The 27,627-nt window shown below is 51.6% G+C and overlaps 1 protein-coding gene across 2 annotated transcripts; it reads left to right on the top strand.

Moving 5' to 3' along the window:
* Window positions 1-792: 792 nt before the first annotated feature.
* Window positions 793-26,433, top strand: LOC122363427 (brefeldin A-inhibited guanine nucleotide-exchange protein 1-like). 2 transcript variants are annotated; one of them, XM_043332686.1, is made up of 30 exons: window positions 793-1,034; window positions 1,310-1,491; window positions 2,121-2,273; window positions 3,502-3,642; window positions 3,997-4,354; window positions 4,598-4,692; window positions 4,944-5,080; window positions 7,587-7,821; window positions 8,627-8,836; window positions 9,189-9,333; window positions 10,399-10,543; window positions 10,906-11,065; window positions 11,526-11,683; window positions 11,887-11,977; window positions 12,169-12,322; window positions 12,667-12,947; window positions 13,234-13,528; window positions 13,835-13,989; window positions 16,466-16,606; window positions 16,906-17,057; window positions 17,551-17,723; window positions 18,070-18,337; window positions 18,742-18,895; window positions 19,956-19,985; window positions 20,694-20,829; window positions 21,856-22,046; window positions 22,238-22,360; window positions 22,700-23,018; window positions 23,320-23,576; window positions 24,499-26,433. In XM_043332686.1, the coding sequence occupies exons 1-30, from the start codon at window positions 911-913 to the stop codon at window positions 24,643-24,645; spliced, it is 5,310 nt and encodes a 1,769-aa protein (XP_043188621.1). In that variant the 5' UTR covers window positions 793-910; the 3' UTR covers window positions 24,646-26,433. The 2 variants fall into 2 exon arrangements, with proteins under 2 accessions (XP_043188621.1, XP_043188622.1); XM_043332687.1 differs by lacking the exon at window positions 19,956-19,985.
* Window positions 26,434-27,627: the final 1,194 nt, after the last annotated feature.

The following is a 27,627-nucleotide window of genomic DNA, read 5'->3' as shown; positions in this document are numbered from 1 at the left end:
TACAGTCCAGTCTGCTATTCAGTAGGTACCTACCTACACAAATTTTGCTAAAACTGGTGATAATAATGAGGCATTTCAGTGCTATGCTAATTAGCATGAAAAGGTTTTGCAGGTTTGTTATTTTTTAGTCCTTTCAGATGTTTTTGGCATACGCTAATGCATGCAAATGAGCCCCAGTCCCCTCTTGGGCCAGCTGGGGTGCTTTTAGACAGTGGTCAGTAATGGTGCATGGATAATTAGTGTGGTAGTTATAGAGCTAATTTATGGTCCAGAGAGAACCACCCATTAATTGTTTGTTGTCTTCTTTACTTTGCTTTTTTCAGTGTCTAACATTGTTTAATCTGAAAGGGCATGTTTGACAGGATCTTATTTTGGTGTGATTCCTATTCCTTGATATTTGATAAGACTGGGCCAGTGACGGATGTTTCAGCCCAGAATCAGGCAGAATCCAAGGCTGCAATCCATGCAGTTCAGTTGTATTTCTGCATTGGGTTAGTCACCCCAGTCCCACACTCTGTGACTGCTCACTGCTCAGTGCTCCATATATGATTGTGTGTCTCTCAAATGAAGTTTATTAATGAAGTCCACTAGTAACTTTCCCCCTCAAGCATTTAGATGAGCATCTGGTTTAGGTACCTACCTTATTGATATGGGTTGGCCCTGGCTGCTGGCCTCCATCATAAAACAAGCAAAAGAAAATAGTTGATACCCTTTCTAGCCTGTGTATGCTGAGAACCATAAGGAGGTTTGATATGTTATGTGTAACTTGGTCATTTGTCCACTGCTTTACAGCTGCAAGAATATTCTGAACCTCAAGTCTTGTTTGGATATTGGTAAAAGGTCCCTTTCAATTTAAGGCTATGTTTCTTATTTTGAATTCCTGATAGTTCTAACTTGCCTATAATAAGCAATGCAGAAAACAGGAACAACTAAGGAAATGTTTATCATCAAAGCCCTTGAGAAGATTCTGCAAGAGCGAGAAACCAAAAAGCCCCATCATTCTCAGCTGAGAAAAGCCTGCCAGGATGCACTGGGTAAGTAATGTTTAACTTTTATTTGATCAATTTCTATAGGTCAAACATTTTTTTCAAGCTAGTGACCATCAAACTCCCAAGAATAATCATGCTTTGTAGTAGGTATGTTTGGTTAGTATAGGCATTAAATTAATCGATTTTTTCAGCATGTCAAAAATGGTAAATATTGCTGCATGTGCCCATTTATCTGACCTTCCCTGATCCAGTTGGCACTATCTGTTTGTGTGTCAGTTTTACCTGCCACCGACACCCTGTCCGTCTGTCCCTCTCTGCAGAGGAGGCCAAGGCGCAGTGCCAGCCGGCGGCAGCGCCCGAGGGCGTCAGCTCGGCCCTGCCGCTGCCCAGCCAGGATACGGCCGGCGGCGGCTTCCAGGCCGACAAATACCTGCTGCCGTTTGAGCTGGCCTGCCAGTCCAAGTCGGCCAAAATCATCGTCACGGCGCTAGACTGTCTCCAGGTGAGTACAAGGGACTGAAAAGGTGGAGATTGGTGAATGTTTAAATATTGTCTGCCGACGCATTTCCGCTTTATATTTAGCCCCAACCATGCCAATTCCACCACAGTAAACTATAGCCAGCGAGCAGCGACCGTGACTAAAGCTCCCGTGTCATGAGCTCGTCGCTCAGCCGCCACTTGTGTCAGATGCCTGCGGTTTTGTCGCCGTTCGTTCCACTCCCGCTCGGGGCGGCTTGGTGGGTGTCAGGTCACTGGGGCTTCTTTGATGGCTGAATCACTGTCTGCTGCTGTGAGCGGTCAGCGGGGTGTTTAATGTGCGGTGGAAGAACGATCATTCGCCGTACATCTGTGGCCTAGTGACGCGAGAAACCGACTAACAGGCGTCATGTGTGGATTGTGCAACGGCAATGAATCGGCGCTTTGTGATGAATCGATAATATTGTTTGATGTATGATGTTGGCAGAGTGCTGAGAGTTTTGTGAGGCCTTTAAGTTCACACTATCTGATCCAATCACAGTCAAGTGCTTGTAATTTAGTAGGCTGGAACTAGTGAGAATGCTGAATTTTCCTCGATCGTAACACCAATCGAGGCACGCCAACTTTAACCCTTCCTTCCTGACCCTCCTGCAGAAACTGATTGCCTACGGCCACCTGACGGGGGACCGGCCGGACCCGACGTCACCGACGGCAGGTCAGCGCCAGATCGACCGTATCGTACAGACCGTGTGCGGCTGCTTCACCGGCGCGCACACAGACGAGGAGGTGCAGCTGCAGATACTGAAGGTACGGGGAGCTGGTCCACCACACGATACTGAGTAGTGACGCTGCTAGTGAGGTGATCGAGGGTTTCGCGCTGTTATTCTGGTGATAATCTGTAAATTTTAAGAGGTTGCGAGAAGATTGCCTGAAAGTCTGTTTTTCTCTGTCAAGTGTTTCTAATTTCTCGAAACTCCACGTCGAAAGATGAAACGTAGGTCACATCCGTGAAACATCACAAGTCTTTAAGAAATGCCGACTCCGTCCTGACAGTCATTACGAGCGAGCGAGCGCAGCGAGCGAAGTGAGTCTTTTCAATATAACGGAAAAATCTCAGTATGAGCGGCCCGGCCCGGCCCGGCCCGGCCCGGCCCGGCCCGGCCCGGCCCGGCCCGGCCCGGCCCGGCCCGGCCTGTAACGCTTTTGAGAGGCTTATATCTCAGCAACCGCTGGACCGATTGGCCTGAGGTCTTTTTTGTTGGGTAGCCCCATCCCTTCTACCCCGTAATTGACTATTTTTGATACATCTCAGTGACCGTCGTGGCACGTGCCACGTGAAATGTCAAGGGTGTTCAAGCGGTTTTGCAAAAGTAGTGATTTTGAGAGGCTCATATCTCAGCAGCCGCTTGGGCGATTGACTTGCGGTAATTTTTGTTGGGTAGCAGCATCCCTTCTACCCAAAATAGGATACTCTCGATGTATGTGGGTCACCCTCAGTGCACGTGCAAAATACAACAATCAGAGGTGCCAAATTTGTTCCCATTTCAGTAACTCGGTAATTCCTGGGGCGATTTCGCTGAAACTTGGCATACAGGTAGGCACCTACCAGGCAATGCATTCCCATGTGTTGCGGTTAGGGTGCTACTGCACGTGCGCACGTGCAGGGGGCGCTTCCAGATCTCGAGAACGGCTGGGCCGATTGCGCTCAAATTTGGTACACGGTTGGGGACCAGTTAGTAGGGTGCCGTGCAAAAGTCATTTTGGACCCCGTTTGCACGTGCGCACGTGCAGAATGCCGCTTCCAGATCTCAGTAACGGCTGGGCCGATTGCGTTCAAATTTGGCACACCGCTAGCGACCGGTTAGAAGGGTGCTTTGCACAAGCCCGTTGGAAGCACCCTCTCGCCCTTCCGCACGTGCAGGGCTCACTATCTCGCTCGCTCGTTCTTCGCCCAAAGGCGTTTTACTGGTTCTATGTTGCTGCGGTGTCCTCCCCTCACACATTCTCTAACCAGCCGCTCTGCTCTGTTTCTCAGGCGATTCTGACGGTTCTAACGTCCCAGTATGTGGAGGTCCACGAGGGTACTGTGCTACAGGCCGTCAGGACGTGCTACAACATCTACCTGGCCAGCAAAAACATCGTCTACCAGACCACGGCCAAGGCCACGCTCACACAGGTCGGTGGAGGTGACGTGGATGTCGATGGGAGACTTGCATTGTTACAATGCCGTGTGTAATCTATTTTGTCATAGGCCACTGTCAGTGAAGCATTCCATTTGTTTCGACATTGTTGTTTACACTGATGTTTATTGCTTGGTAACGCAAAGATGATTTTGGCTCTGTCTGAAGGTCTCATCTTTCAGATTTATATAGTGGTTCTATCGTTACCTACCGTAGGACACGAGCGTACCATTCACACCTTGCTAACAACGGTGTATCACTTTGTGGTGCTGTAAATTAAGCTCATTGCGGGAACTGGAACACATTGCCCATCGAAGAGCCGTAGTTCAACCCTCCCTTCGCCCCGACAGGTCATCAACGTGCTGTTTATGCGTATGGAGACACAGGCCCAGTCGGCCGAGACATCCGAGACCAACGGTCAGGCCGAGTCCGCGGACGCCGGCGGCGACGGCGGGCCGCCCGGCGCCCCTCCCGACGACCCCTCCTCTGCGGACGGCGCGGCGGACGGCGCTCCCCCCGACACCGCCGCCGCTGCCGGGGAGGGCGGCCCTCCGAACGGCGTGCCGTCCAGTCCTCCCGCCGGGGACACGGCCTCGGCTGGCTCGTCGGCCGACGGGCCGGCCGAGCAGGCGGCCGGCGCAGAGCCCACGGCCGAGACGGTCGTCCGGTCTATCGTGGAGGAGCTGGTCGACAGCGCCGTGCCCTCCGGTACGTGCGGGGAGGGGATGGGATTGATTATGTATTTTCCACGAAGAGCTCACTAGCGAACCAGGTACCAGTGGTGTGGATTCATATGAAAATACGAAGAGAGCATATGGGTCTGGAAATGGAAATACACTTTACTATTCTGAGTCGTGTTAAAGCCATCATGCCCATCATGGCGTGCAGCTACGTTGGTCCACTATTTCCAGAACCTAGATTGCCTCATGACTGCGGTTGTTTTCTTTTCAGAAGCCACAGCGTCTGTGAGCAGCGAGCCACGAGAGAACGGTTCGGAGCGCTCCAGTGCTCCCAACACGCCAAAAATGAACCGCAGAATGTCTCAGGTGAGATCAATGTCCAACATGTACAAACCAGACTGATGGAGGTCGCAAGCTCTCAGTGCTACCCTCGGTATAATTATCCACGCCGCCCTCTTCGATATTTTAATCGCTCTTCCCGCATGGACGGGGCTGTTTTTCATCCATGTTCTCGGTATACTCTCTTAAGGTGGCAAGATGCTTGTGCCTCATCTTTCGCAACTTCACCAGATCACACTATCCCTCACTGACCGTCTCCGCGTCGTCTCTGTCACCAGGGAAGCGAAGACGCCAGCGAGAGCGACATGATGACGGCCAAGTTCTCTCACATCCTGCAGAAGGACGCCTTCCTGGTGTTCCGCTCGCTCTGTAAACTGTCGATGAAGCCGCTCCCGGAGGGAACGCCTGACCCCAAGTAAGTGAGCTAGTGTTGACAGACGGAGCAGGGTTGGTGTCGGGAGATGGTCTGTTTGTAGGAGCATGTCTTGGTGGCTGGGATGAGATCAAAGAAATTATTCTAGCACGTACTTTGATTTGGTTCACTGCAATGGTTTTGAGGAAACTGCGTGCTTGAAGAATTATGTTTGAAGAGTTTGTTTGAAGTATTGTTTTTCAGGAACGAATACAGGGTGTCCGGAAAGTCCTGGCGCTTCTTTTGGACGCCGTGTAACGCGCGCTGTGATTATTGGACATTCAGCCAATCATCACAGACATGACCCCTCGTTGATTGCTCAGCCAGGGTTCGTGTAAATATGACCTTGAAATCGTTTTCAGTGATGGGTAGATGGGCGAAGATGCGCCTTGTCGCTGAATGCCTGCGCGCGGCTGCCGGGTGCGACTTGAACGAGGCGCGAGTTGCAGCGCGATGCGGCGTTTTTCGATGAATGGTTTAGCAGGTAAAGGTTTATTTCGACTCGGGAATTCCTTAAAAAATATCCTCAGACCGTTTCGAACGCGATATGGGAACGGAGCAGCATTTCAGCGCGGCAATCGAAGAAAGTGCGGGGGTCTGATGGACAAAAATGTCCCATCATCTTCGTCAATGTCGAATAAATGAATAACAGGCTGGCCCACGAGGGGTTCCTGGACAGCCACATCAACCCGAGGGTCAAGACGACATGCCCTAAGGGTCACTTCGCATTTCAACAGCACAGAGCACCCTCCAACAACGCCGCCGCCATTCAAGCTAAACTGACAGAGGAGCTTGCCGGGCCAGATCACCGTGGCGAAATGAGATTAGGCCGCCTTATTCTCCTAACCTGACCCGCTCGACTAAGGCGTGCTACGCGTTTTGTAGAACAGGATCTAGGCCATTTCTCACCCCAACCTGGAGTCGCTGAAGACTCGCATCATGACAGCATGGGAGGACCTGGAAATGCCCCGCATCGTCAAAACCCGCAGACGCTTCCTCCCCTACGTCGAGGCCGTCGTCGGCGCCGACGGTGGTTACATTGAATGAGCACGTAGCGGAAGCATGTGGCTTGGTGTCCCTGGTCATTGTTTTGATCCATTGATTAGTATCTATGAACCAATGGCATTTGTTTTAGAAAATGTTGAAAAGCGCCAGAACTATCCGGACACCCTGTACTTGGGATTCATTTCAATGTTTTGCAAGTTGGCTGTAATTTGCGACATACTTTAGAAGGTATTTGAAGTTAATAAAAACATTGAATGATATTGGTCGTGACCCTCGACCGGACGTGTCTGAATTATCTGCCATCACTGCCCAGCCTCGGTCTACATACCGATATAGGTCGCCCGGCATCTCCCACCTAGCGCCGCGGCCGTGTCTAACACTGGAACGTCTGTAGGAATGTGCTGATCCGGTAAACAAACAGTCGGCTTCACTGAGAGCACGTTTGGACTCCGGTGAACGCGGGCGGGCTGCCTGGACAGAGTCCAAAGGCCCAAACTGCCGACAAATCGCTGCTAACAGGCCGGTCGGATGTTGTGTGTGGTAATGGGACGAGCTAGGAAAGCAAATCGTGCTTGTTCTGAGCCGTGGTACATTTTCATTCGGCAGTCCGTATTGATCAAATTTCAATTGCCCTTATTCCTTATGAAGGTTCGTATTCCTTATTATTCCTTTTCGTATTATTCCTTTCGTTTGTGGTCACGATGGTCTTAGTTTGTGGTACCTTAAATTCCACGCCGATGAATTCCACAGTGGACTTGTCGGCAGTTTGCACAGCCCAAACAAGCCTGCACAGTGCACATGCTTATTTTTCCATATTCAGCTCTTTCATCACACGTCAGTCCAATGCCGCTATCGTTTCCCCGTGCCCACTACAACTGACAGCGAGTCGCGATGGCTGTGATACGCGATGCCCGCCACCCACAATAATCTGGGTCACGGCGGGCGACTGTTGACCGATCTGCTGTAGCGATACGGCTGTGCCGAGTGCCGAACTGGAAACGATACCGGCCCGGAGTGTTGGAACTGTGAACTGGGCGACCTTGACGGGTAGTACGCAGGGACGGGGGTGTGACTATGACCTGGCGTCGTGCCGGCTGTCAAACTCTTGTCAAGCTACGTGAAAGGTTTACAACCTGCGGCCTTGATATTTGTAGTGACATTGGTGAATTATGATTATGTGCGATGAATGGACAGACTAAATAACAAGCCCGTGTTTGTACATTGCATTAATGGTTTTAAGCTTGTAATTCTCGACCCCTATCTCATAAGAAACCGATCAATCATCAAACTAAATTTAGAACAGTTGGTGGTAACTGGAACGAAGATCGTGCTTTTGTTTTCGGCTCCCGCCGTGTCTTACGCAGGTCGAGTCTGCCGTCGTTCTCCTAGTCTACAGATGTCACCAACTTCTCTCCTACTGTGTAGCGTAGGTCTCACGAGATTCCCTGCCCATCCTCTATGTAGAAGATACAAATATCACAAACTCTACCGTTTCTCTCGGCAGGTCGCACGAGCTGCGGTCCAAGGTGCTGTCGCTGGAGCTGCTGCTGTCCATCCTGCAGTCGCCCGGACGCGTGTTCACCTCCAACGAGATGTTCATCACGGCCATCAAGCAGTACCTGTGCGTGGCGCTCTCCAAGAACGGCGCCTCCTCGGTGCCCGAGGTGTTCCAGCTGAGCCTGGCCATCTTCCTGGCGCTGCTGGCCAACTTCAAACAGCACCTCAAGAAACAGATCGAGGTACGGGCGTAACCTGAGGGAAGAAGGGCTAGGTGGGGTGAATATGAGATCAGGAGGATTTGTGGGTGGTTTGATTGGCTGGCTTTGTTTGAAAATAGTACGTCGTCTCATGAGTCGATGAGATACACAACTACATGCCTGATTCATGATAATTACTACGTGAAATGATAAGTACAGCTGTACTGTAAGTACAGCACTGTAGCAACTGACGCATGTCGTGTATTCACACTACCGCGCCGTGGCAGTTTGTCGCCGATAAGCCATAAATGTTATCTTATCGACCTGGCTCGACTGTGCCTTCATCGGCACCGCGAGGCCTCGAACGCCGAATACTATCCGTGAAAATAACTCGTGCTCCTTTGGAGCCGCTACAGGGGCGCCAAAGGTCAAAGGTCCACCAGTGCACACCGTGTGCAAAGTTAGCAACTGTTCGCTGATGTATATTGCGGTGATTGCAGTGACAGATTCGGGGTTAAATGATCACCTGTCACCTGTCGGTCAACTTTTTGGCGGGCTATTACGAAGAGTGGACCAATTTAAAATCCCCGATAGTTGTGTAACTTTTACCGCTGTTTGATCGCCCATACTGTGCTGTTCGAGCATTAAATTGGCAAATCGTCTAGCCTGTATTATTTTAGGGCAATCTCTTGTTCTTTGAAACCACGATAGTATCCAATTTGTTGTCTAATGTTATTTATCGTTGTAATGTACTACAAATCCACGTATCCCGTCTCATTCTTTCATTAGGTACCTCTTATAATGAATGTCCGGCCGTTATAACCCGCCGCCCACCGCCTCGTCTTAGGTGTTCTTCAAGGGCATCTTCCTGAACCTGCTGGAGACGCCGAGCTCGTCGTTCGAGCACAAGTGGATGGTGATCCAGGTGCTGACGCGTATCTGCGCCGACGCCCAGAGCGTGGTGGACATCTACGTCAACTACGACTGCGACTTCGCGGCGGCCAACATCTTCGAGCGGCTAGTGGCCGACCTGAGCAAGATGGCGCACGGCAGACAGGTGCGGGAGGGATGAGGGAGGAGGGAGTGGATGGGGTGCGGTGCGGAGCTTGTGTACGGAGGACTGGTGGCATAGGGAAGACCTGGACAGTGGTCGCATTGGTAGATAGTGATGAGAAAAAGGCAGCGTAATGCTGACTGGAGATATGACAATTATTAGTGGAAAGGTGTGATCGAATCGACGAAAGCCTTGAGGCTTGAATCATCTTCAGCTTTCACATAAGAGTCAGCTCTCTAATATCACGGGTGCCGCTGTACTGATCCGTCGCCTGCAGCCCGGCTCCCTCCCGTAGTCTTGACCCGCTGTCCGTCCTTCCCGTCGCCCTGACCCTCCCCTCCCCCACCCCCCTCAGACGGGTCCGGAGCAGCTCGGCGTGACCGTCACCCAGGAGCGCAGCATCCGACTGAAGGCGCTCGAGTGTCTGGTCGGACTGTTGAAATGCATGGTCGAGTGGAGCCGGGAGCTCTACGTCAACCCGCACTCGCAGACCAACCTCGGTACGTAACGCGATGGCAAACTGTTTAGAGTTTGCAGAATCTGCTATACATTACACGGCTGACGATACTAATCTCGATATAGAGCTAAAGCATTCGCAAACCATTTACATTTTAATCGTAATAAACCAGTATAGCGCCTTTTGGGGCGACTAACGGAGCGAGCGAGGGGGTGAGTCTTGCACGTGCGAAATTTCGAGGGGGTACCTCCAACTGACTTGTGCACGGCACCCTACTAACCGGTCTCTGGCGATGTGCCAAATTTGAGCACAATTGGCCCAGCCGTTCTCGAGATCTGGAAGCGGCACCCTGCACGTGCGCACGTGCAAAATGGGTCCCAACTGACTTGTGCACGGCACCCTACTAACTGGTCCCTAACCGTGTACCAAATTTGAGCGCCATCGGTCCAGCCGTTCTCGAGATCTGGAAACGACCCCTGCACGTGCGCACGTGCAGCAGCACCCCCACTCTGGCACATGGATATGCAGTGCCTAGTGGGTGCCTACCTACATGCCAACTTTCAGCGCAATCGGCCAAGTAGTTGCCGAGATATTGCAACAATTACAAAAGTGACACCTCTTCGTTTTGCACGTGGCACGTGCATAAGGGGTCACCCACATGCATCGGGAATAGTCCAATACTCGGTAGAAGGAATGAAGCTACCCTACAAAAATTACCGCGTGTAAATCGGTCAAGTGGTTGCTGAGATATAAGCCTCGCAAAAGCGTCCGCACGGCCGGCCGGCCGGCCGGCCGGCCGCTCATACTCAGAAATTTCCGTTAATCTAAGGAAAGACTACGCTCGCTTCGCTCGCTCCGTAACCAAACCATAATTACTATTTAGCTATGTCATTTGAAGACAAACACGTTGGTGTATAGTGCATTTTTAAGCAATTCATAGTCAATTGACTATGAATTGAATTCATAGTCAATTCAATTCGTAACCATGATGACCAAGGAGGGTGCGTACTGCATTTGCCGACCAGCCTTGTTCTTAATACCTTCCACCGACTTGTCCCAATGGTATGTCAACCACTCTGTGTCTGAGTCCATGTCTGTGTGCCAACAGAGACGGACCGAGAGACGGCTGACGAGCCCGTCCAGCCGGCCTCCCTGGCCACCTACGGCAGTCAGAACAGCCTGGCCAACAACACGCCGCAGCAGTACGAGTCGCTCAAACACAAAAAGGAGATCTGGGAGCAGGGCATCGACATGTGAGTACTACGGGCAGAGGTGGTCGGTGGTGCGCGGTGGACTGAACGTCTGAACGTATGAGTGAGATGTAGGATATAAGATTCTATGTGTAGGATGACTGATAAATGGCTCCGGCCTAAGCTGTGAGCTTGCAGTTTCAAAGGTCCGAATGCTTTCACGGCAAAAGAACGATTGGTCCTAATGTTCTCCATGTGCTCGTCAGACTTATTGAGGTTGTTTTTTTTTTCATTGTCGAGTGTCCTCTACGCTGTAATTAAGCCATAAGTTTCCACGCTCACCTAAACAACCCCACTTAAAGATTCGGCTCACCCAAAGCCCCATCAGGCTGCCCTTTGACACCTTCCCGCTCTCTCCCTCCCAGGTTCAACCGTAAGCCGAAGCGCGGCCTGGCGTTTCTGCAGGAGCAGGGCCTCCTGGAGGCCACGCCCGACTCCATCGCCGCCTTTTTCCACGACGACCACCGGCTGGACCGGGCCGTGCTGGGGGACTACCTCGGCGACCCGGACCAGCACAACAGAGAGGTACACACGTGATAGAGGGAGGGTGGGCTGTGCCGTGCTGGGGGACTACCTCGGCGACCCGGACCAGCACAACAGAGAGGTACACACGTGATAGAGGGAGGGTGGGCTGTGCCGTGCTGGGGGATTATCTGGGGGATCCGGACCAGCACAACAGAGGTGCGTGATAAGATGCAGAGAGGAGAGGAGATAAACAGAGGAGAAGTAAAGAGTGGAAGAAAGGGGAGGGGAGAAGCTTGATGAACAAGGTTTTCACATGAAATTGGTTGAGCTTCAATTAGGCGAAGACATTGCTGGTATAGATTTTGGTGCTAATGTCGAAGAGTAAACCTTATTAATGATCCGCACTCTCGTGTCACACTCAAATAAGGAACCTGTTCAAAGGCGGCATCGCCCTCATCATGCAGCCTGCCATGAGCATCCGACTGTCGTTCTGACCCGTCCGTCGGTTCCCTCTACTCAGGTGATGTACGCCTACGTGGACCGTCTGGATTTCAACGACCGTGACTTTGTGGCGGCGCTGCGGCTCTTTCTGGACGGCTTCCGCCTGCCAGGAGAGGCCCAGAAGATCGACAGACTCATGGAAAAGTTCGCCAGCAGATACTGCGAGTGCAACCCAAAGTGAGAAACGCTGAGGGCTGGAGGGACTGGGTGATGAAATGGGAGAGGTTGGTGTTCAAGTAGTTTGGCGTGTTGTGATTAATACTGGCTGTGTTAGGATTGTATACTGATATACAGAAAGTGGTGGTCATTTGATGATTTAATGCCTGAATCTGTTGTTGTTCTGGCCTGTGGCTAACGGCGTCTATTCCGTGTGTTTTCAGTCAGAACCTGTTTGCCAGTGCCGACACGGCGTACGTACTGGCCTATTCCATCATCATGTTGACCACCGACCTGCACAGCGCTCAGGTCAAGGTAAGACTATGTGAACTACTGCTTCTTTAGTCTCGACTATAGTCTAATGATGACAAATTAGCTGACAAATGGTTATGATTGACATGACAATGTATGACAATTGATAAGCTGCTGCAGTCTAACTATAACTGACCGTGATCGTACATTCGTTCTGAGTCTCAGCATTCTTACTCTTTGCCATCCTCCTGCAGCACAAAATGACCAAGGAGCAGTACATCAAGATGAACCGCGGTATCAACGACAGCAAAGATCTACCCGAGGACTACCTGTCTCAGATCTATGACGAGATCGCCGGCAACGAGATCAAGATGAAGGTCACGGCCAGCGCCAAACCCGGCAAACAGGGTCAGTGCGGTGGGGTCGGGGAGGGGTGGGATAGAGAGCGGAGAGGGAGGGGTAGATGGCGGAGGTCGGGCGGGGGTGTAGTGGGGTGACACTGGCAGCTGGACTTGGTTGGCGGATAGTCGGCCTCATTTTATTGTTCCTATTTTATTTTAAGATTGCCATTTCTACCTTGATGTAGCAATCCATTTGTTACCACGATACAACTAACCCATTTGTACGAATTTTAGACATATTCAGTCATCAGAGCAAAGTAATTGTGACAACGACACACTCACACCAGCGACTTACAGCCTCTCCCCAGCTCTCAGTCCGCTTCTGCTCACTCCCTCTCCCCCACCTTGCAGTGGCCCAGAGCGAGAAGCAGCGCCGGCTCCTGTTCAACCTGGAGATGGAGCAGATGTCGCTGGCGGCCAAGTCGCTGATGGAGGCCGCCAGTCACGTGCAGGCCGAGTTCACGTGCGCCACACACGTGGAGCACGTGCGGCCCATGTTCAAGCTGGCCTGGGCGCCGTTCCTGGCTGCGTTCAGCACTGGTCTCCAGGACTGCGACGATCCGCGCGTGGACGAGCTCTGTCTGGACGGGATCAGATGTGCCATCCGCATCGCGTGCATCTTCCAGATGAAGGTAGGCAGTTGGAAGGGTAAGACGGGGTGTGGTTGGGCTGGGTCAGGTTGTGCCCTTTTCCTTTGATATTGCGAACTGTGTTGGATTGGTGCGTATTGACGCGCAGATGACATGAATTATTTGTTGCTTGACATTTGATCTTCTCGTAGGTGCAACATTGGCGCTATCATACGCCGGAAATACACGTTAGGATTTCACCATCAACCTTGCCCGTCAGAATGTGCTCACCTGTAACCTTCTCCAGCTTATATCTGACCCGGACGTCCCCCCTCGCCTCGCCCGGCAGCTGGAGCGTGACGCGTACGTGCAGGCTCTGGCCCGGTTCACCCTGCTCACGGCCAACGCGGCCATCACCGAGATGAAGGCCAAGAACATTGACACGATCAAGACGCTGATCTCAGTGGCGCAGACGGACGGCAACTACCTGGGCCACTCGTGGCTGGACATTCTGCGCTGCATCTCGCAGCTGGAGCTGGCGCAGCTGATCGGCACGGGCGTGCGGCCCGGCCGGCTGGCGCACCCGGCCAAGGGGAAGACGGCCGACGGGGGGCACGGCTTCCACTTCCTGGAGAATATCGACTGTGAGTGACTGATGGGGGAGTACCTGAGGGAGATAGGAGTGAGAGATGGGCGCTGGCCTTTAATAGTAACGATTTACACTTTGATTTGGTTTGGTGATGAGTGCTGTTTTTGGATTCATCGCAATTACGAGAGTTGGCGATGGTGTAAAGACTGAAGAGTTAACTTTTCATGCTGACTTGGCGCGTATGCCGCACTTTTCTCATATGTGTTTTATGTTAATATCTCTGCCTTACTGCTCACCCGCCGACCTCATGCTGCATTGTCGCCATTCCCTGCCTGCCTAACCACCCTCCCCTCACCGTCAGTCACCGGCAACGCGGAGCGCCGTCTGGCGAGCGTGGTCGAGTCGATGGGTGAGACCAACTCCCAGAGCGTGGTAGTGGCCGTGGACCGGATCTTTACCGGCTCCATTCGACTGGACGGAGACGCTGTGGTCGACTTCGTGGACGCACTCTGTCACGTGAGTTGCGGACGGGGTGATAAAACTGATGACCCAGGTGTAACTGTGTGGAGAGAATGTTGGGGAGTGAGCGAGCCATGGTAGATGATCAGTCTTCCCGTTAGAGCTGTAATACTAGCTAAGCCTAGTCATTAGTTCGATATGTCGTCAATATTTCAGATACTGCTCGGGTTACTAGAAAGGATTTGATAGCAGTATTGTAGCTGTTTAACCCGCGCGGGGCGGGGGGGGGGTAAATTTTACCCCCCCTCGCGAATTTTTGCGATATCTCAAAAACGGCGGCGCGCAGCGCCGCCAAACTTTCAGTACCTTTTCTTACATCAATTTGACACGTTCCCTGAAAATTTGAGCGAAATCCGTCGGAAAATTTTTGAGAAATTGACGTTTTAGTGACGTCATGTTCGTCATTTTCGCCTCAAAAACGGCGAAAGTTCAAACGCCGCTAACATCTTCATTTTTAAAGGAATCAAGACGTAACAAAAAAGGTTATACGTAATTTTACTTTGTCTATCAAATGGCTATCTCGGTTTTTTGAAAATTTTGGATTTTGGCCTAAATTTTTTTCAAAAAACTGACTTTTTTGGGAAAATCATTATAAAATCCAAAATTTTGAGTCTATCGAAAAAACCGGAATATATGTCAGAGAAGTGGTCTATGTGCACCTACATACCAAATTTTAGAAGAATCGGTTCAAAAATGTGGGAGTTATTCAAAAATTTTATGACGTCACGACACACAATTTTTTTTGAAAAATGACTTTTTTGGAAGTTCTAGACCTCGTACGGAAACAAAAATAGCACCATTCGATTCGCCGTGAAAAACTGCATCAGATAGACACCTTTTTAGGCCTTAACAACCAACTTCAAAATTTGACCTCACTTGACCTGACCTTGACCTGACCTCGACCTGAAATTCATCCAGAGGTGGTCCATATCACTTATTGAGTGTGCCTATTGAATTCTATGAGTAAAATGACCCATAAAACATGTGTCGCACATGCCCTTTTCTATATTTTGTTTTTTGGTGACCTGACCTGACCTGACCTGACCTTGACCTTGACCTCTGAATGATATTGTATGCAACGAATATTGTCTTGGTAGCCTAAGAACACGTTTTGGGCGATCAGTCTCAGTCCATGACTCCATTCTTCGGCAACTACGGTGCAAGGCCGATACTGTAGAAACTTGCAATTTGTACCCTTGACCTGACCTTGACCTTGACCTCAAACCTTAAATTAAGTACATGTTTTTAGTAGTTCGTGATGAGAGCTTTTGATTGGCGTTTGAATTTTCCAAATCGGACCGTTAGTTCGGGAGATAACAGGGGGGTAAAATTTACCCCCCCCAGCCCCGCGCGTTCGGCTGGAGACCCCAGCCCCGCGCGGGTTAACCCTCGCCGGCCGAGGGGGGGGCGGGTGCCGCCCCCCCCCCCCCATAGGGTTTTTTCGCGATAGCTCCGAACACGCTGGCGATAGATAGCTGAAACTTGGCATACCTGACCTTTCATCCAAGCCGCATCTTTTAACACCAACCGCATTTTTGGGTCAGGTCAGGTCACTGACCTATGACGTCATAAGTGAACCTCTGCACGGTCTTCAGATGTCGCAACTTCGCAACGCCCTCACTGCCAGAGGAGATGTCACACGGAAATGAAACTTGCAGGATCTAGTATCCATTATGAGTCTCACAACTTGCATATCTCGGATTTTTCCTAAAGGTCATATGAGGTCAGGTCATTTTCGTGACCTCACCATTATAAGTCAATGGGGAAAAATTCAAACTGCTATTCTGGCGCCGGGAACGATCTCCAACTATCTCAAGCACACAGAATCGTGATTTGATGCACTCCTTGCAAGGTTAGATGCGTCACTTTTGCAATGTTGACCTTCCGTGACGTCATTTATGACGTCATCAAGGTCATATTAGTTTTTCGTCAATAATTCCCGATCAAATTGAGCTAGCGAGTCGAGAAAGCCACCAATGGACTCAGGAAGACCTGCCGAATCGAATGATATGCGACATGACCTCTTTCGACCAACTTCGTGACCTGGGGGTGCTGACCTGACCTTGACCTGAGGTCAACACCCCAAGTTGACCTGACCCGAACAAAAAGTATATCATTCGACGCGCCTGAGCGAGGCGAACACGATGCTGCCAAAATCGCGGCTCTGCGGCCGTTTTTTGCGAAGTTATTCACCAAAAACTGAACCGTACCCTGGGGCACTTGACCTGACCTCAGAGGTCACCGGTTGACCTAGGACCTTAAAATCGGGTACCAATCTCTGCGTCTCGTAACGGCGCACACGCTCGTTTTTTCCGCGACGCGCTAGCTCCACCAGGGGCGAAACGGCGAGGGGGGGGTCGTACCCGCCCCCCCCCCCTCGGCCGGCGCGTATGTAGAAAACCAATAGGTCCGGCGAGGGTTAACCCCTACCTCACCCCACTATCGCTCTGACAGCCTCTCCGCCTCTGCCCAGGTGTCCCGAGACGAGCTGGCCCAGCCGCAGCCGCGGATGTTCTCGCTGACCAAACTGGTGGAGATCTCCTACTACAACATGGGCCGCATCCGGCTGCAGTGGTCCCGCATCTGGAAAATACTCGGAGAACACTTCAACAGGGTGAGTGAAACGGTGTGAGGAGGAGCGGAATAGTGAGGCTGCTTAGCATTGTGCTGGAAGTTGGATTGAGTTTGAGTTTGGACTTACTTGTCGCGTTCTCACGTCTTTTCATGCTCGTAGCTCATCACTTTGACTTCTCCGTTCAGCACTTCTTGCTTATTTGCCTTTCTTTAGTTATGATTGGAAATGACAACGAAAATGATGGTATTTTATTGAAGACCGTGATTCACGTATCACGGCGCCTGTCGCTGCCGCTAATTGCGCTATCGTTTCACACACCCTACCTGTGTGTGTTGTAGGTGGGCTGTAACCCGGTGGAGGAGATATCGTTCTTCGCCGTCGACTCGCTCCGCCAGCTGTCGATGAAGTTCATCGAGAAGGGAGAGCTGGCCAACTTCCGCTTCCAGAAGGACTTCCTGCGGCCATTCGAGTACATCATGAAGTCCAACAGGTCGGTTCCAGCTTAGTGATCTTCGCTCCTAAATTGCTGACTGATTCCTGGAGTCATTGCGCATTATGAACACCGTGTCTTTGGCTATCTAATACGAGGGAACGCGGCCACAAAAAAAGAAGAATTACTACAAATACCCAAAGTAATAGAAAACGTTTCAGTTCAGACATTTTGTAACTGCATGACCGCACGATTAATTATGATTTCCATAATGATTGCTCCCCATACGTTTGTGTCGCAAAGTAACACAAGTCAATGATCACCAGGTTCTCATCTCCTTGCGCGCTATCTTACCTAACTGAGCAAATTACCTCAGTAGTTTCGGTCCCTGTACACCCATCAACTAAGCTCGCCCTGTTCCCCCAGAGGTGTGTGTCCTCCCTCCCGTCTGACTTTCTTTCAGGACTCCCCCACAGTCCAGGACATGACGTGGTTTGCTGCTCAGTGCTCACCATGTCCCGCTGGATGACCGCCCCCCCCCCCCTTCTGTCAGGTCTCCGACCATCCAGGACATGGTGGTGCGCTGCGTGGCGCAGATGGTCAACTCCCAGGCGCGTAACATCCGCTCCGGCTGGAACAACATCTTCAGCGTGTTCCACCTGGCCGCCTCGGGCATGGACGAGAGTGTGGTCGAGCTCTCCTTCCAGACCACCGGCTCCATCATCTGTAAGTGATAAGTTCCTTACAGTTCATCAGCAGGGCAATTTGAACACTACACACAACGCGGCTTACTTCGGGAAATGGGAGGGTCGTATGGGCATTAGGCATACGTTTCGCTAGAATGAAGTAATTGTATGTTTGTGTATCGCTTAGTTATTTCTAGAATTATTATCCCAATGTCTGATCAGAAAATGTCGATGGACTCGATGGTGATTTTTTCTCATCGCAGCCCTATAATGATGACCGTACGAATTTTAAGTTTTTGCTACTTTATAGTCCAATCCTTTTCATTGATTCTTCATTCTGATCCCGAGCTGCCTACTCTAACACTATATCTCCGTTTTCTCCACAGCGACGGTGTTCGAGAACCACCTGGCTATCGTGATCGACAGTTTCCAGGACTCGATCAAGTGTCTGTCCGAGTTCGCGTGTAACGCCCAGTTTCCCGACACGAGCATGGAGGCGATCCGACTGATCCGCAGCTGCGCGCGCTACGTGGCCGACTCGCCGCACCTGTTCCGGGACCATAACATCGAGGACAAGACGATCCCGGAGGAAGACCGGGTCTGGGTGCGCGCCTGGTTCCCCATCATGTTCGAGCTCTCCTGTATCGTCAACAGGTACGGCGGCGGAGAGGGTGGATGGATTGTGTGTGTTCGGCGTTTAGGGGCGGCGTTGGGGCTTGTTTTGCAAAAAAAGTTCATCATACTTGGAATGAAACATTGTTACGAGGCTGTTTTTATACTTACGTTGCATTACTACATACCGCTAGCCTTTAACGTACCTAATACCTATTGAAATATGCGTCCCTGATATGCGTCCGCTAAAATAAAGTGCTGTGTAAACTGTAATATGCATATTATGTATTGACTCGTATACCTTGCCAGTACACATGTGGGCCGAATTGAAATATGCATTCGGTTCAATAAGCACTGTCATCGTAATCAGCCTGGTTCACCGAGGTAGGCTCGTGTATCGTCTTGGACTGCGCCCCGTCACCTCGCCCGTCTCTGCCCCTCCTCAGGTGTAAGCTGGACGTTCGGACGCGCGCACTGACCGTCATGTTCGAGATCATCAAGACGTACGGCATGACGTACCGGCAGCACTGGTGGAAGGACCTGTTCCAGATCCTGTTCCGCATCTTTGACAACATGAAGCTGCCGGAACAGCAGCTGGAGGTGAGTGGGAAGCGGCTGCCGGCCCCGGAGGTACGCGGCAGAAGGTGCTGTTTGTCGGCGACTCAGTCTATCAGTCTGTTCTCACTGCCTTTGCTGCTTTCACGCGTCTTATGTTTGTCTTTGTCGTCCTGCCTTAGATGGTTTACTTTAAAAGAGACAGGAGTTGAGCGCATTGTATTGGTGCGGCTCCTTGACGTAGTATTTTTGTTCGTTCTGTTAATTATGTAGTCTGAGCGCCCGTCCATCCGGGCGCTCTCGCTTGATCTGAGTTTGTTTTGTTGGGAGAGCGTTACGTTTTGGTATTGTTTGCGACTGTCACTCTCTCCTTGCTCTTTGCCTCTGTCCCGGGCGGCCCGTCTTTCTCTGGGCGTAACTCTGAGTGAGGCAGGGTATATCGGTCACAGAGGGACTGACTTCGTAACTTTATCTGCTCCCATCTTCAGCAAAAACAAATACCGACCGTCAAAAATACTTGTATATGAACAAATTACTGCTACACTGACACACTCACCACTAATTTTCAACTGGTGCTGGCTTAACCGTTTCGTCTTTGTAAGTTTGTATGGGCGTTCTTGAAGCTCAACCAGCTTAAACTTACCCACGGGAGAGGAATTTAGTTGTTCGAGTATCGGGCCTCAGTCCTATAATGTACCGCAGAGGCAGCTTTTGAGGTTTCTTAATCAGTTGAAGCCCAGTGTTTTATAATGCTAGAGACATTTGCACAATATTAGAATGGAAGGCTTTCAGGGAATTTCTAACGGGTTTTACTGGTTCTGGGCTGGAGAAATGGTTGGCTCGCATGTATTTTGTTGCTTGGAACAATCGCGTCACACACCAGTCCGGGTTCTTTTATTTTTCTTTTGGGAAGACTGGCTTCAAAGCAAATATATCCGGCCTATGCAGGGTTAAGTCTAAATTTCCCGGTTGACACGTCCACGGCTGCCACAGGCGTCTGTCCCCCGGTAGCAGGCTGCGGTCGATGCGCGGGCCGCCCGGGACAGGGGGCCGTCGTGTGCCGCGCCAGTCGCACCCTGTCTGATTCGGCTCTCTTCTTTAACAGATTTTCGTGCACCCCGACAACCAGCTGGATGTTAGTACTGGGGGCGGGCAGCCGCCGGGCGCGGCGGGCAGCCGTGCCGTCCCTGCATGTCGCCCCTGTCCCAACTGCATGCTGTGGGCGGTGGGGAGGATCCTCGGGACGATCCATTACCCGGGCGGGTGCCAACTGCACCATAATCCGAGCCCATGGGAGTGGTTTTGGATGCCTGCACTTGCCTGATCGGTTATTTATCACTCGAGTCCTTATTTCATGTCCCTAATATGAAATGTTCCTTTTCCAGGACTGTTTTCGCCGTCATTGCATTTTGTCATCTGGTTAGTTTTCACTAACAATCATACCGATATTTCGGCATCGCCTAACCCAAACTCCGCTACTAACACCAAACTGCGAACCGATTGCAGCTGATACCATGTATCGTTGTTTGCCGATGACTGTTTGATTTACAGAGTGAATTAATAACATTTTGCGGAGTGGTTGCTGAGTTTCAAGTAACGCTAACACATTGTACCGATAGTTATGCCTGCTGTGCTGTTTTATATGCATTTTAATCAACAATTACTCATCGCACGGCATAATTATTAATCGATTCCGTATTTGATCAAACGCACCTATTGTTACGGTTTGCTTGCCAGCCGTAGACACCATGTTAGATCCATTTACCCAGTCATAAACTGCCAACTTTGAGTTGGTCGTTTGCTACTAGCCGCTGACCCAATGTTCTGGTTTCATTTGGAGCAGAAGGCCGAATGGATGACGACGACGTGCAACCATGCGCTGTACGCTATTATCGACGTGTTTACGCAGTACCACGACACGCTGCAGCCGATACTGCTGGAGCCGCTCTACAGCCAGCTGCACTGGTGTGTCAGACAGGGTACGTAACAAACAGACACTGGCAGACAGGGTACGTAACAGACACTGGCAGACAGGGTACGTAACAAACAGACACTGTCAGACAGGGTACGTAACAAACAGACACTGGCAGACAGGGTACCTACGTAACAAACAGACACTGGCAGACAGGGGACGTAACAGACAGGGTACGTAACAGACACTGTCAGACAGGGTACGTAACAAACAGACACTGTCAGACAGGGTACGTAACAAACAGACACTGTCAGACAGGGTATCTACTGCACTGGTGTGTCAGACAGGGTACGTAGCAAACAGACACTGGCAGACAGGGTACGTAACAAACAGACACTGTCAGACAGGGTACGTAACAAACAGACACTGGCAGACAAGGTACGTAACAGACGGACACTGGCAGACAGGGTACGTAACAGACAGTCTCAGCAGGGTACGTAACAAACAACTGGAGCCGCTCTACAGCCAGCTGCACTGGTGTGTCAGACAGGATACGTAACAAACAGAAACTGTCAGACAGGGTACGTAACAAACAGACACTGTCAGTCAGGGTACGTAACAAACAGACACTGGCAGACAGGGTACGTAACAAACAGACACTGTCAGACAGGGTATCTACTGCACTGGTGTGTCAGACAGGGTACGTAACAAACAGACACTGGCAGACAGGGTATGTAACAAACAGACACTGGCAGACAGGGTACGTAACAAACAGCTGGAGCCGCTGTACAGCCAGCTGCACTGGTGTGTCAGACAGGATGTGTAGCACTCAGCAAGCAAAGATAGTCAGCCTGTGGTGGCTGGTAATCAAAATCCGACCATCTGCTATCACCCTCCACTCTAAGAAGTCCCAACAATCAGCTTCGGTCCCGCATATTTTAATTTTGAAGTTGGTATCCCATTCCGATGTTAATCCCTCATTTCCTAATCAACCTCTCAACTCTCTTCATCCCGTAGACGACTTGACCATGTGTGACCTGCCCAATCAGCTGTCCCATCTGTACCCTCACTGACCCCGCTCTCCCTCCCTCAGATAACGAGCAGCTGGCTCGGTCGGGTACCAACTGTCTGGAGAACCTGGTCATCTCTAACGGCGTCAAGTTTCGGCCGGAGACGTGGGACCAGACGTGCCGCTGCATGCTGGACATCTTCAACTCGACGATCCCGCACCAGCTGCTCACGTGGAGACCGGGCGAGGCAGGAGAGCCGCTCACCGATCCAAAGGTACGTTATCGGGGACAGAGGATACCGGGGATTAATGTGGGAGGGTTAGTGGAGGCTCAGGTCAGGGGTAAGGGTTCAGACTCAGCCGGATGTTCTGAGCCTTCGTTGGGTCTGGATTGTAGTCCTGTGAGAGGTTTACTGCTCTTTTTTGGTTTGAGTCCTTTACCTCGAATTTGTGCGCGCTCCCCCAGTCCCCGCACAGTCCGACCGACTCGCCGTCCGAGATTATGGGCCGGGCAGACAGCATGCACAGCATCAACAGCATCGGATCGCAGACCAACGACGACAAAAACAGAAAAATAATGAAAATGAAGGTGAGAGGAAACGACCGTGGCGTTTCGTGTGTACTGTGTAGGTTCACGATTGAAAAAAATAGCGCACGACAATGGGACTTGATTACTTAAAGCAGTTTTACAATCTGCGGTCAAACTGCCAATTTGCTTGCCACTGTGTTTTAATTTCCAACTGAAGCTCATGCTACAGTCAATGTTTTCGTATAAGTTCGAGGCTTTTTTGCCATTTTATGTTAGTTGAGGAAACGAAAGTGAACTGAAAGTTGTAGCTTTATTACCATTGTTATGACAACCTTTCCCGCCCAACCTGTCAGCCGTCTCACCAACCACTCTGTAACGCCTCCGCTCTCCTCCCGTCAGGTACACCAGGACCACCAGCTATTTGCCGGCCTGCTGATCCGCTGCGTGGTCCAGCTGGAGCTCATCCAGACCATCGACAACATCGTCTTCTTCCCCACCACCTCACGCAAGGAGGACGCCGAAAACCTGGCGCAGGCCCAGGCCGAGGCGCTGCGCCAGCGGCTCTCGGACGACGCCCAGCAGCGCGAGGACCAGGGCATGTACCCGTACCTGAGCGCGCCGCAGCTCTTCCAGCTGATCGACTGCCTCATGCAGAGCCACCGGTTCGCCAAGCGGTTCAACGCCGACCACGACCAGCGGAATCTGCTCTGGAGGGCCGGTGAGGAGACGGAGGGAGGGTAAATGGGTGTGAGCGGTGTTGGGAAGTCGGTTGAGGATTGGGTTTAGCTAGGTCCCTCTCCTATAATATTTATTTTTCTCTTTTCTGTAATGTATTTTCTCTACCCTCTATTTTGTCTTTATTTTCTTGCTCACATTAATTTAGATAATGAAAACCATTTATAACTCTTTCAAAGCAATAAATCTGAATGTTTTTTTACCAAGCTCTTGGTCTTGAGCTCCTTCTTTCTCCATGAAACTGTCTGACATTTCAACCAACGCCCCTTCCCCACTCTCCGCAGGTTTCAAGGGTAACGCCAAGCCGAACCTGCTGAAGCAGGAGACGCAGAGCCTGGCGTGCGCGCTGCGCATCCTGTTCCGGCTGTATACGGACGAGGCCCGGCGCGCCGAGTGGCCTCAGGTGCAGCAGCGGCTGATCGCCACCTGCCGCGAGGCGCTCGAGTACTACCTGAGCCTGCAGTCGGAGGCGCACCGGGACGCCTGGGTGGCGCTGCTGCTGCTCTTCCTCACCCGCGTGCAGAAGATGGATGATGAGAGGGTGAGTTCCGCGGGCGGAGGGAGAGGGGAGGGGAGGACGGAGGGTGGGAAGCCGGGAGGTCGGCGTAAGCTGGAGGCCGGAGGTTCGGCGTTTGGATATTATTGGTTGGTAAGGTGTGTTGGAGCGAAATGGCGACGAATTCGGCTTACTTAAAACACCAGTTAGTAAACATTGCAGTTGTTATCAAACGGTACTGATAGTAAAGGAATGTAGGGATAGTTGAAGGTGAATATGAGAGGGTTAGCATGTCGACTGAAATATCGTGAGTCGTTCCGTTACAATCATTGTTATGCCAACCGGTGGACGCTAAGGTATGCAGGAGTACGAGCCTTATCTTAGTATTTGCGTTGTGACCCACGGCACTTGTCGGCGTGTCTTTATCAAGCAGCCACTTCACGCTATTGGAGTACAGGGGCCACCTGTGCGATAGGCCCGTCGGCCGGGTGATATCTCACAAATACCAGACGAGAGCGCTTTTTGAACACAGTCATGTTCTGTTTACTCGAGTTATCTCTCTCAGAAACCCAAAACACCGGGCGTATTCTCACGGGTCGTTGAGTACTGGCTCTGTGTCGAGCGGTGTTTAACGGTGTGACATACCTTTCAGCCAGCACATCTGGTCTTTAACAGTGAATGTCTGTGCGCTGTGCTTATTTATATTGTGGGACCAGTCGCGACAGCAGCGAGTGTTTGTGAATGTCTCGCTTGAGAAGCTACCGCTGCCATAGAACCGCTGCTGCGAAGTCACAGTGGATTTTTTTTTCTGTGCTTGACGAAGTAATTGGTAATCCATGGAGGTGATAAGCTGCAGCTTTGTTGCTGTAGGTACTTTCTCTGAATTGCATCCTTCTCTGCCCTGCTTGCCCCCACACCCACTCGCGTCATGACCCCGACACTGACCCCGGCTCCCCTCCGTCCCCAGTTCCGGGCGCACGCCTCCAACTATTACCCGCTACTCTGTGAGGTCATGTGCTTCGACCTGAAGCCCGAGCTGCGCGCCGTGCTGCGGAAATTCTTCCTGCGCATCGGCCCCGTGTTCAACATCACACCGCCGGCAGCGACCACGTGACCGCCGGCGACCAATCAGCGCTCGCCGACCGACAGAAGAGGCCTGTGATTGGTGGACGGGACGGCAGTGTGAGTGGGTGAGTGGTCATAATATGACTGGAGTCAACCAATCACCGTTGTGTGTCCGGTTGTGGAGGCTCGCGATTGGTGCGTCGGCCGGTCACGTGATCGGTACCCGGTCAGCCGAGGTCCTTTGTTAGTTTTCTGATCGAATGGAGCTACGTCGGCTGATTACAGACAGGCGTGTGCTCGTCGCATGGCCATGAGCCGCTGCCATTGGCTAACGGACGACTGAAGCCGTCTGTGATTGGCTAATTGTCGATGGACGCCGTCTGTGATTGGCAAACGGACGACTTAAGCCGTCTGTGATTGGCTAACGGGCAACCGACAGAGCTGCAAGAGCCGATGATTGGCTGCTAGCTGAACAAATGAAGAGGAGAGTGTGAGTACAGAGAGATGCCGTTCGTCAGGCCGGCGGTGCCCGTCCGACTCGCCCAAGTGCGCTGTCGGGCGGCGGGTGAAAAAAAATCACTGCGCCTGTGATCGTGTATAATGTATATATACTTATTATCATTATTATTCCCCAATAGTGCCTGCTGTAAACACAGCTCGGGCGTCCGCGGGCGAGTATTCCGTTATTTATGTTGATTATATAGGTGATTATTCTGACGGGAACGTCAGACTGGTGATCATCCGCCATCCATAGGCAGCCCGGGACGTATTTATTGGAGTACGTAGCGTAGGACGGCCGGCTGAGGTCCTATAGAGTATCCTGTGCCGGTGGCCGCCCCGGTTACCCCCCGCCGGACGGAGCGGCCGGCCGGGCACCCTCCTCAGGCGGGGTACCGTGTATCGTCCAGGATTTCGTGCAATGCCATCCCCGTACAGGACTGTGTTGCTCGTGTGAGAGGGAAGTATACACGCGTGTAGCACTGTTCGTAGTGTCCGTGTGATCGGGCCCCAATAGACTACGGGCTGCTGAAATGTGTGCGGTTTCGACGCCCCGTGGGTCGCTGGAATAGACGTGGTATGACGTGGCTGGTAATTCAACGATGAGCTGAGGTCAGTTTTACCAACAGGAAAATAGTCGCCTGCCGAAATTGTTTGCCTAAAGACCGCTTCACATACGGAGCGTAAATGGTAAAGCCCTATCCTCTTACGTGCCCATCGCGTTTACGCTTTGAGTGTGAAGCGGTCTTTAGGCAAAAAAATCGGCAGGCGGCTATTTTTCTGTTGGTAAAACTGGCCTCTGATCTTCTATTCGAGCAATTACTTATAATCGCGGGTGTTTGTTTCTCCTGTTGTTTTAATCAGTTGCTCGTGAATTTATATAGTCGTGTGTCATATTTGTTGCGCTAAGCACACCCCAGAAATTGCCGAATTATCTTCTGTAGATTATTGTGCTCGCTCGGCGTATGGTTTCGGCGGCCGGTGCTTTCTTACTTCATGACCCCATGGCGCCGGCTCTCCTGTCTCTGAAGGTGCGCTGCGGGTCCACCCAGGTCAGGTCACGGCCCGCCCGGCGCCGTACGACAACTCCCATCCGTCCTGTGTGTAGTGGCCGGTCCCGTCGAGCCGTGGAGCGCCACCTGTACAGAGGGAGCTACTGAGGGGCGGAGCACGCGCCTCCAGACCGCTGGGTGGTGGCAGTCGCCGGGCTGAACGCTCCAGATACATTCCTCTCCCGCTATATATAGTGTGAATAGTGCAGTGTGAACTGTGAAACCAATGATGAGCCTTAGTTATGCTTACACATTTGAGTGTGGATGAATAAAATTATGCAATCACATTGCAGAGTTTGACTGGGACGTGGGAAATTCAACGAAACGCTGAAACCTTCGTGGCTCATTGTTATCTGTGCTACGTTTGCAAGTTAGTGGGTCATTGTGTACTCAGCAGTGTGCAGCAAACGTCCACATAACCCGTTTCCCTTATCGGTATTGATGTCGTGTATGCAAATTTCTGTCGTGCATGCCTGTACGTATAGTGCCCCTATGACCGTAGTGAAATGTGTCGAGTTCGTTTGAATAATCTGATCCGGTGATGCCTAGAAAATGCCTCGCATCTCCCGCACATGACAGATGCATTTCAGTCTCAGTATACGTTGCACTGCGGCATCTGGCATTGGAGACTCCCGTGATGGCTGCAGATGCCTGGTTCCGAGAAATCCACCGGTCATCGTCACGATGTGGTGAGTCACCTCACCGCTCTCCATAACTGCCTCCTGACACGCTGTTACAGAGAATTCACCGGGCACTTCTCATAACTCTCCGCCATTCCTGGACCAGCCCGCACGCACTAAATTCGCCCCTCGTTCCCCAATTCCACAAACACTTGTCACCTTTCCCCGCCTCGAATTCAGTCAGTTCCTGGAGCCTGTCACTATCCCTGAATCACGTGCATAAATCAGTCGCCCATCTCGGCCGATTCCTGCTCTCGGTCTGCCGTCACGCGTTCTGCGGGAGGCCGCAGTGGCGGCGGTGGTGCGTTTGGGTTGGCGCTGGGGCCAGTCGGTAAATAAACAGGGTCGGCGCCGCACCCGCCCCTGCGGAAAGATGTCCAAGGTAGGAGCGGCCCGGGTTTAGTGGCGTCACAGCTCGGGGTAGAAAGGGGTCATGGGGTGCGCTGGTATCAATTGTGGCGTGTAATGATGACATGCACTCAGTCTCTGTGAGTCGGTTGGAGGTCACGGTGAGACGCCCACGCCGCCTCCCGGGGTCCCCAGGGTATCGCTTCTGCAGAGCAAGGTCACAGAGGTTACCCCGTCCCGTGCCTCGTGACTCTTTGGTTAGAGGGTCGTCACGGAACGGTCTCAGGGGATGCCAGCGACCATGGCTCGAATGAAGCCGTCTCGAGACGTGTTTCTGGCTCGATAGCTTGAGACGAGACGTGCTATTTGTGTAGCCTGTTGGTGTTTGTGGAGGACCTGAGGTTATCTCGAGCCATTTCATATTCATACACGTGATGGACTAAGCATAAGTGC

Source organism: Amphibalanus amphitrite, unplaced genomic scaffold, assembly GCF_019059575.1.
Source record: "Amphibalanus amphitrite isolate SeventyFive unplaced genomic scaffold, NRLGWU_Aamphi_draft 000620F_arrow, whole genome shotgun sequence".
Lineage (NCBI taxonomy): Eukaryota > Metazoa > Arthropoda > Thecostraca > Balanomorpha > Balanidae > Amphibalanus > Amphibalanus amphitrite.
Note: the sequence above shows the minus strand (reverse complement) of the source record. Positions and strands in the feature narration are given on the sequence as shown.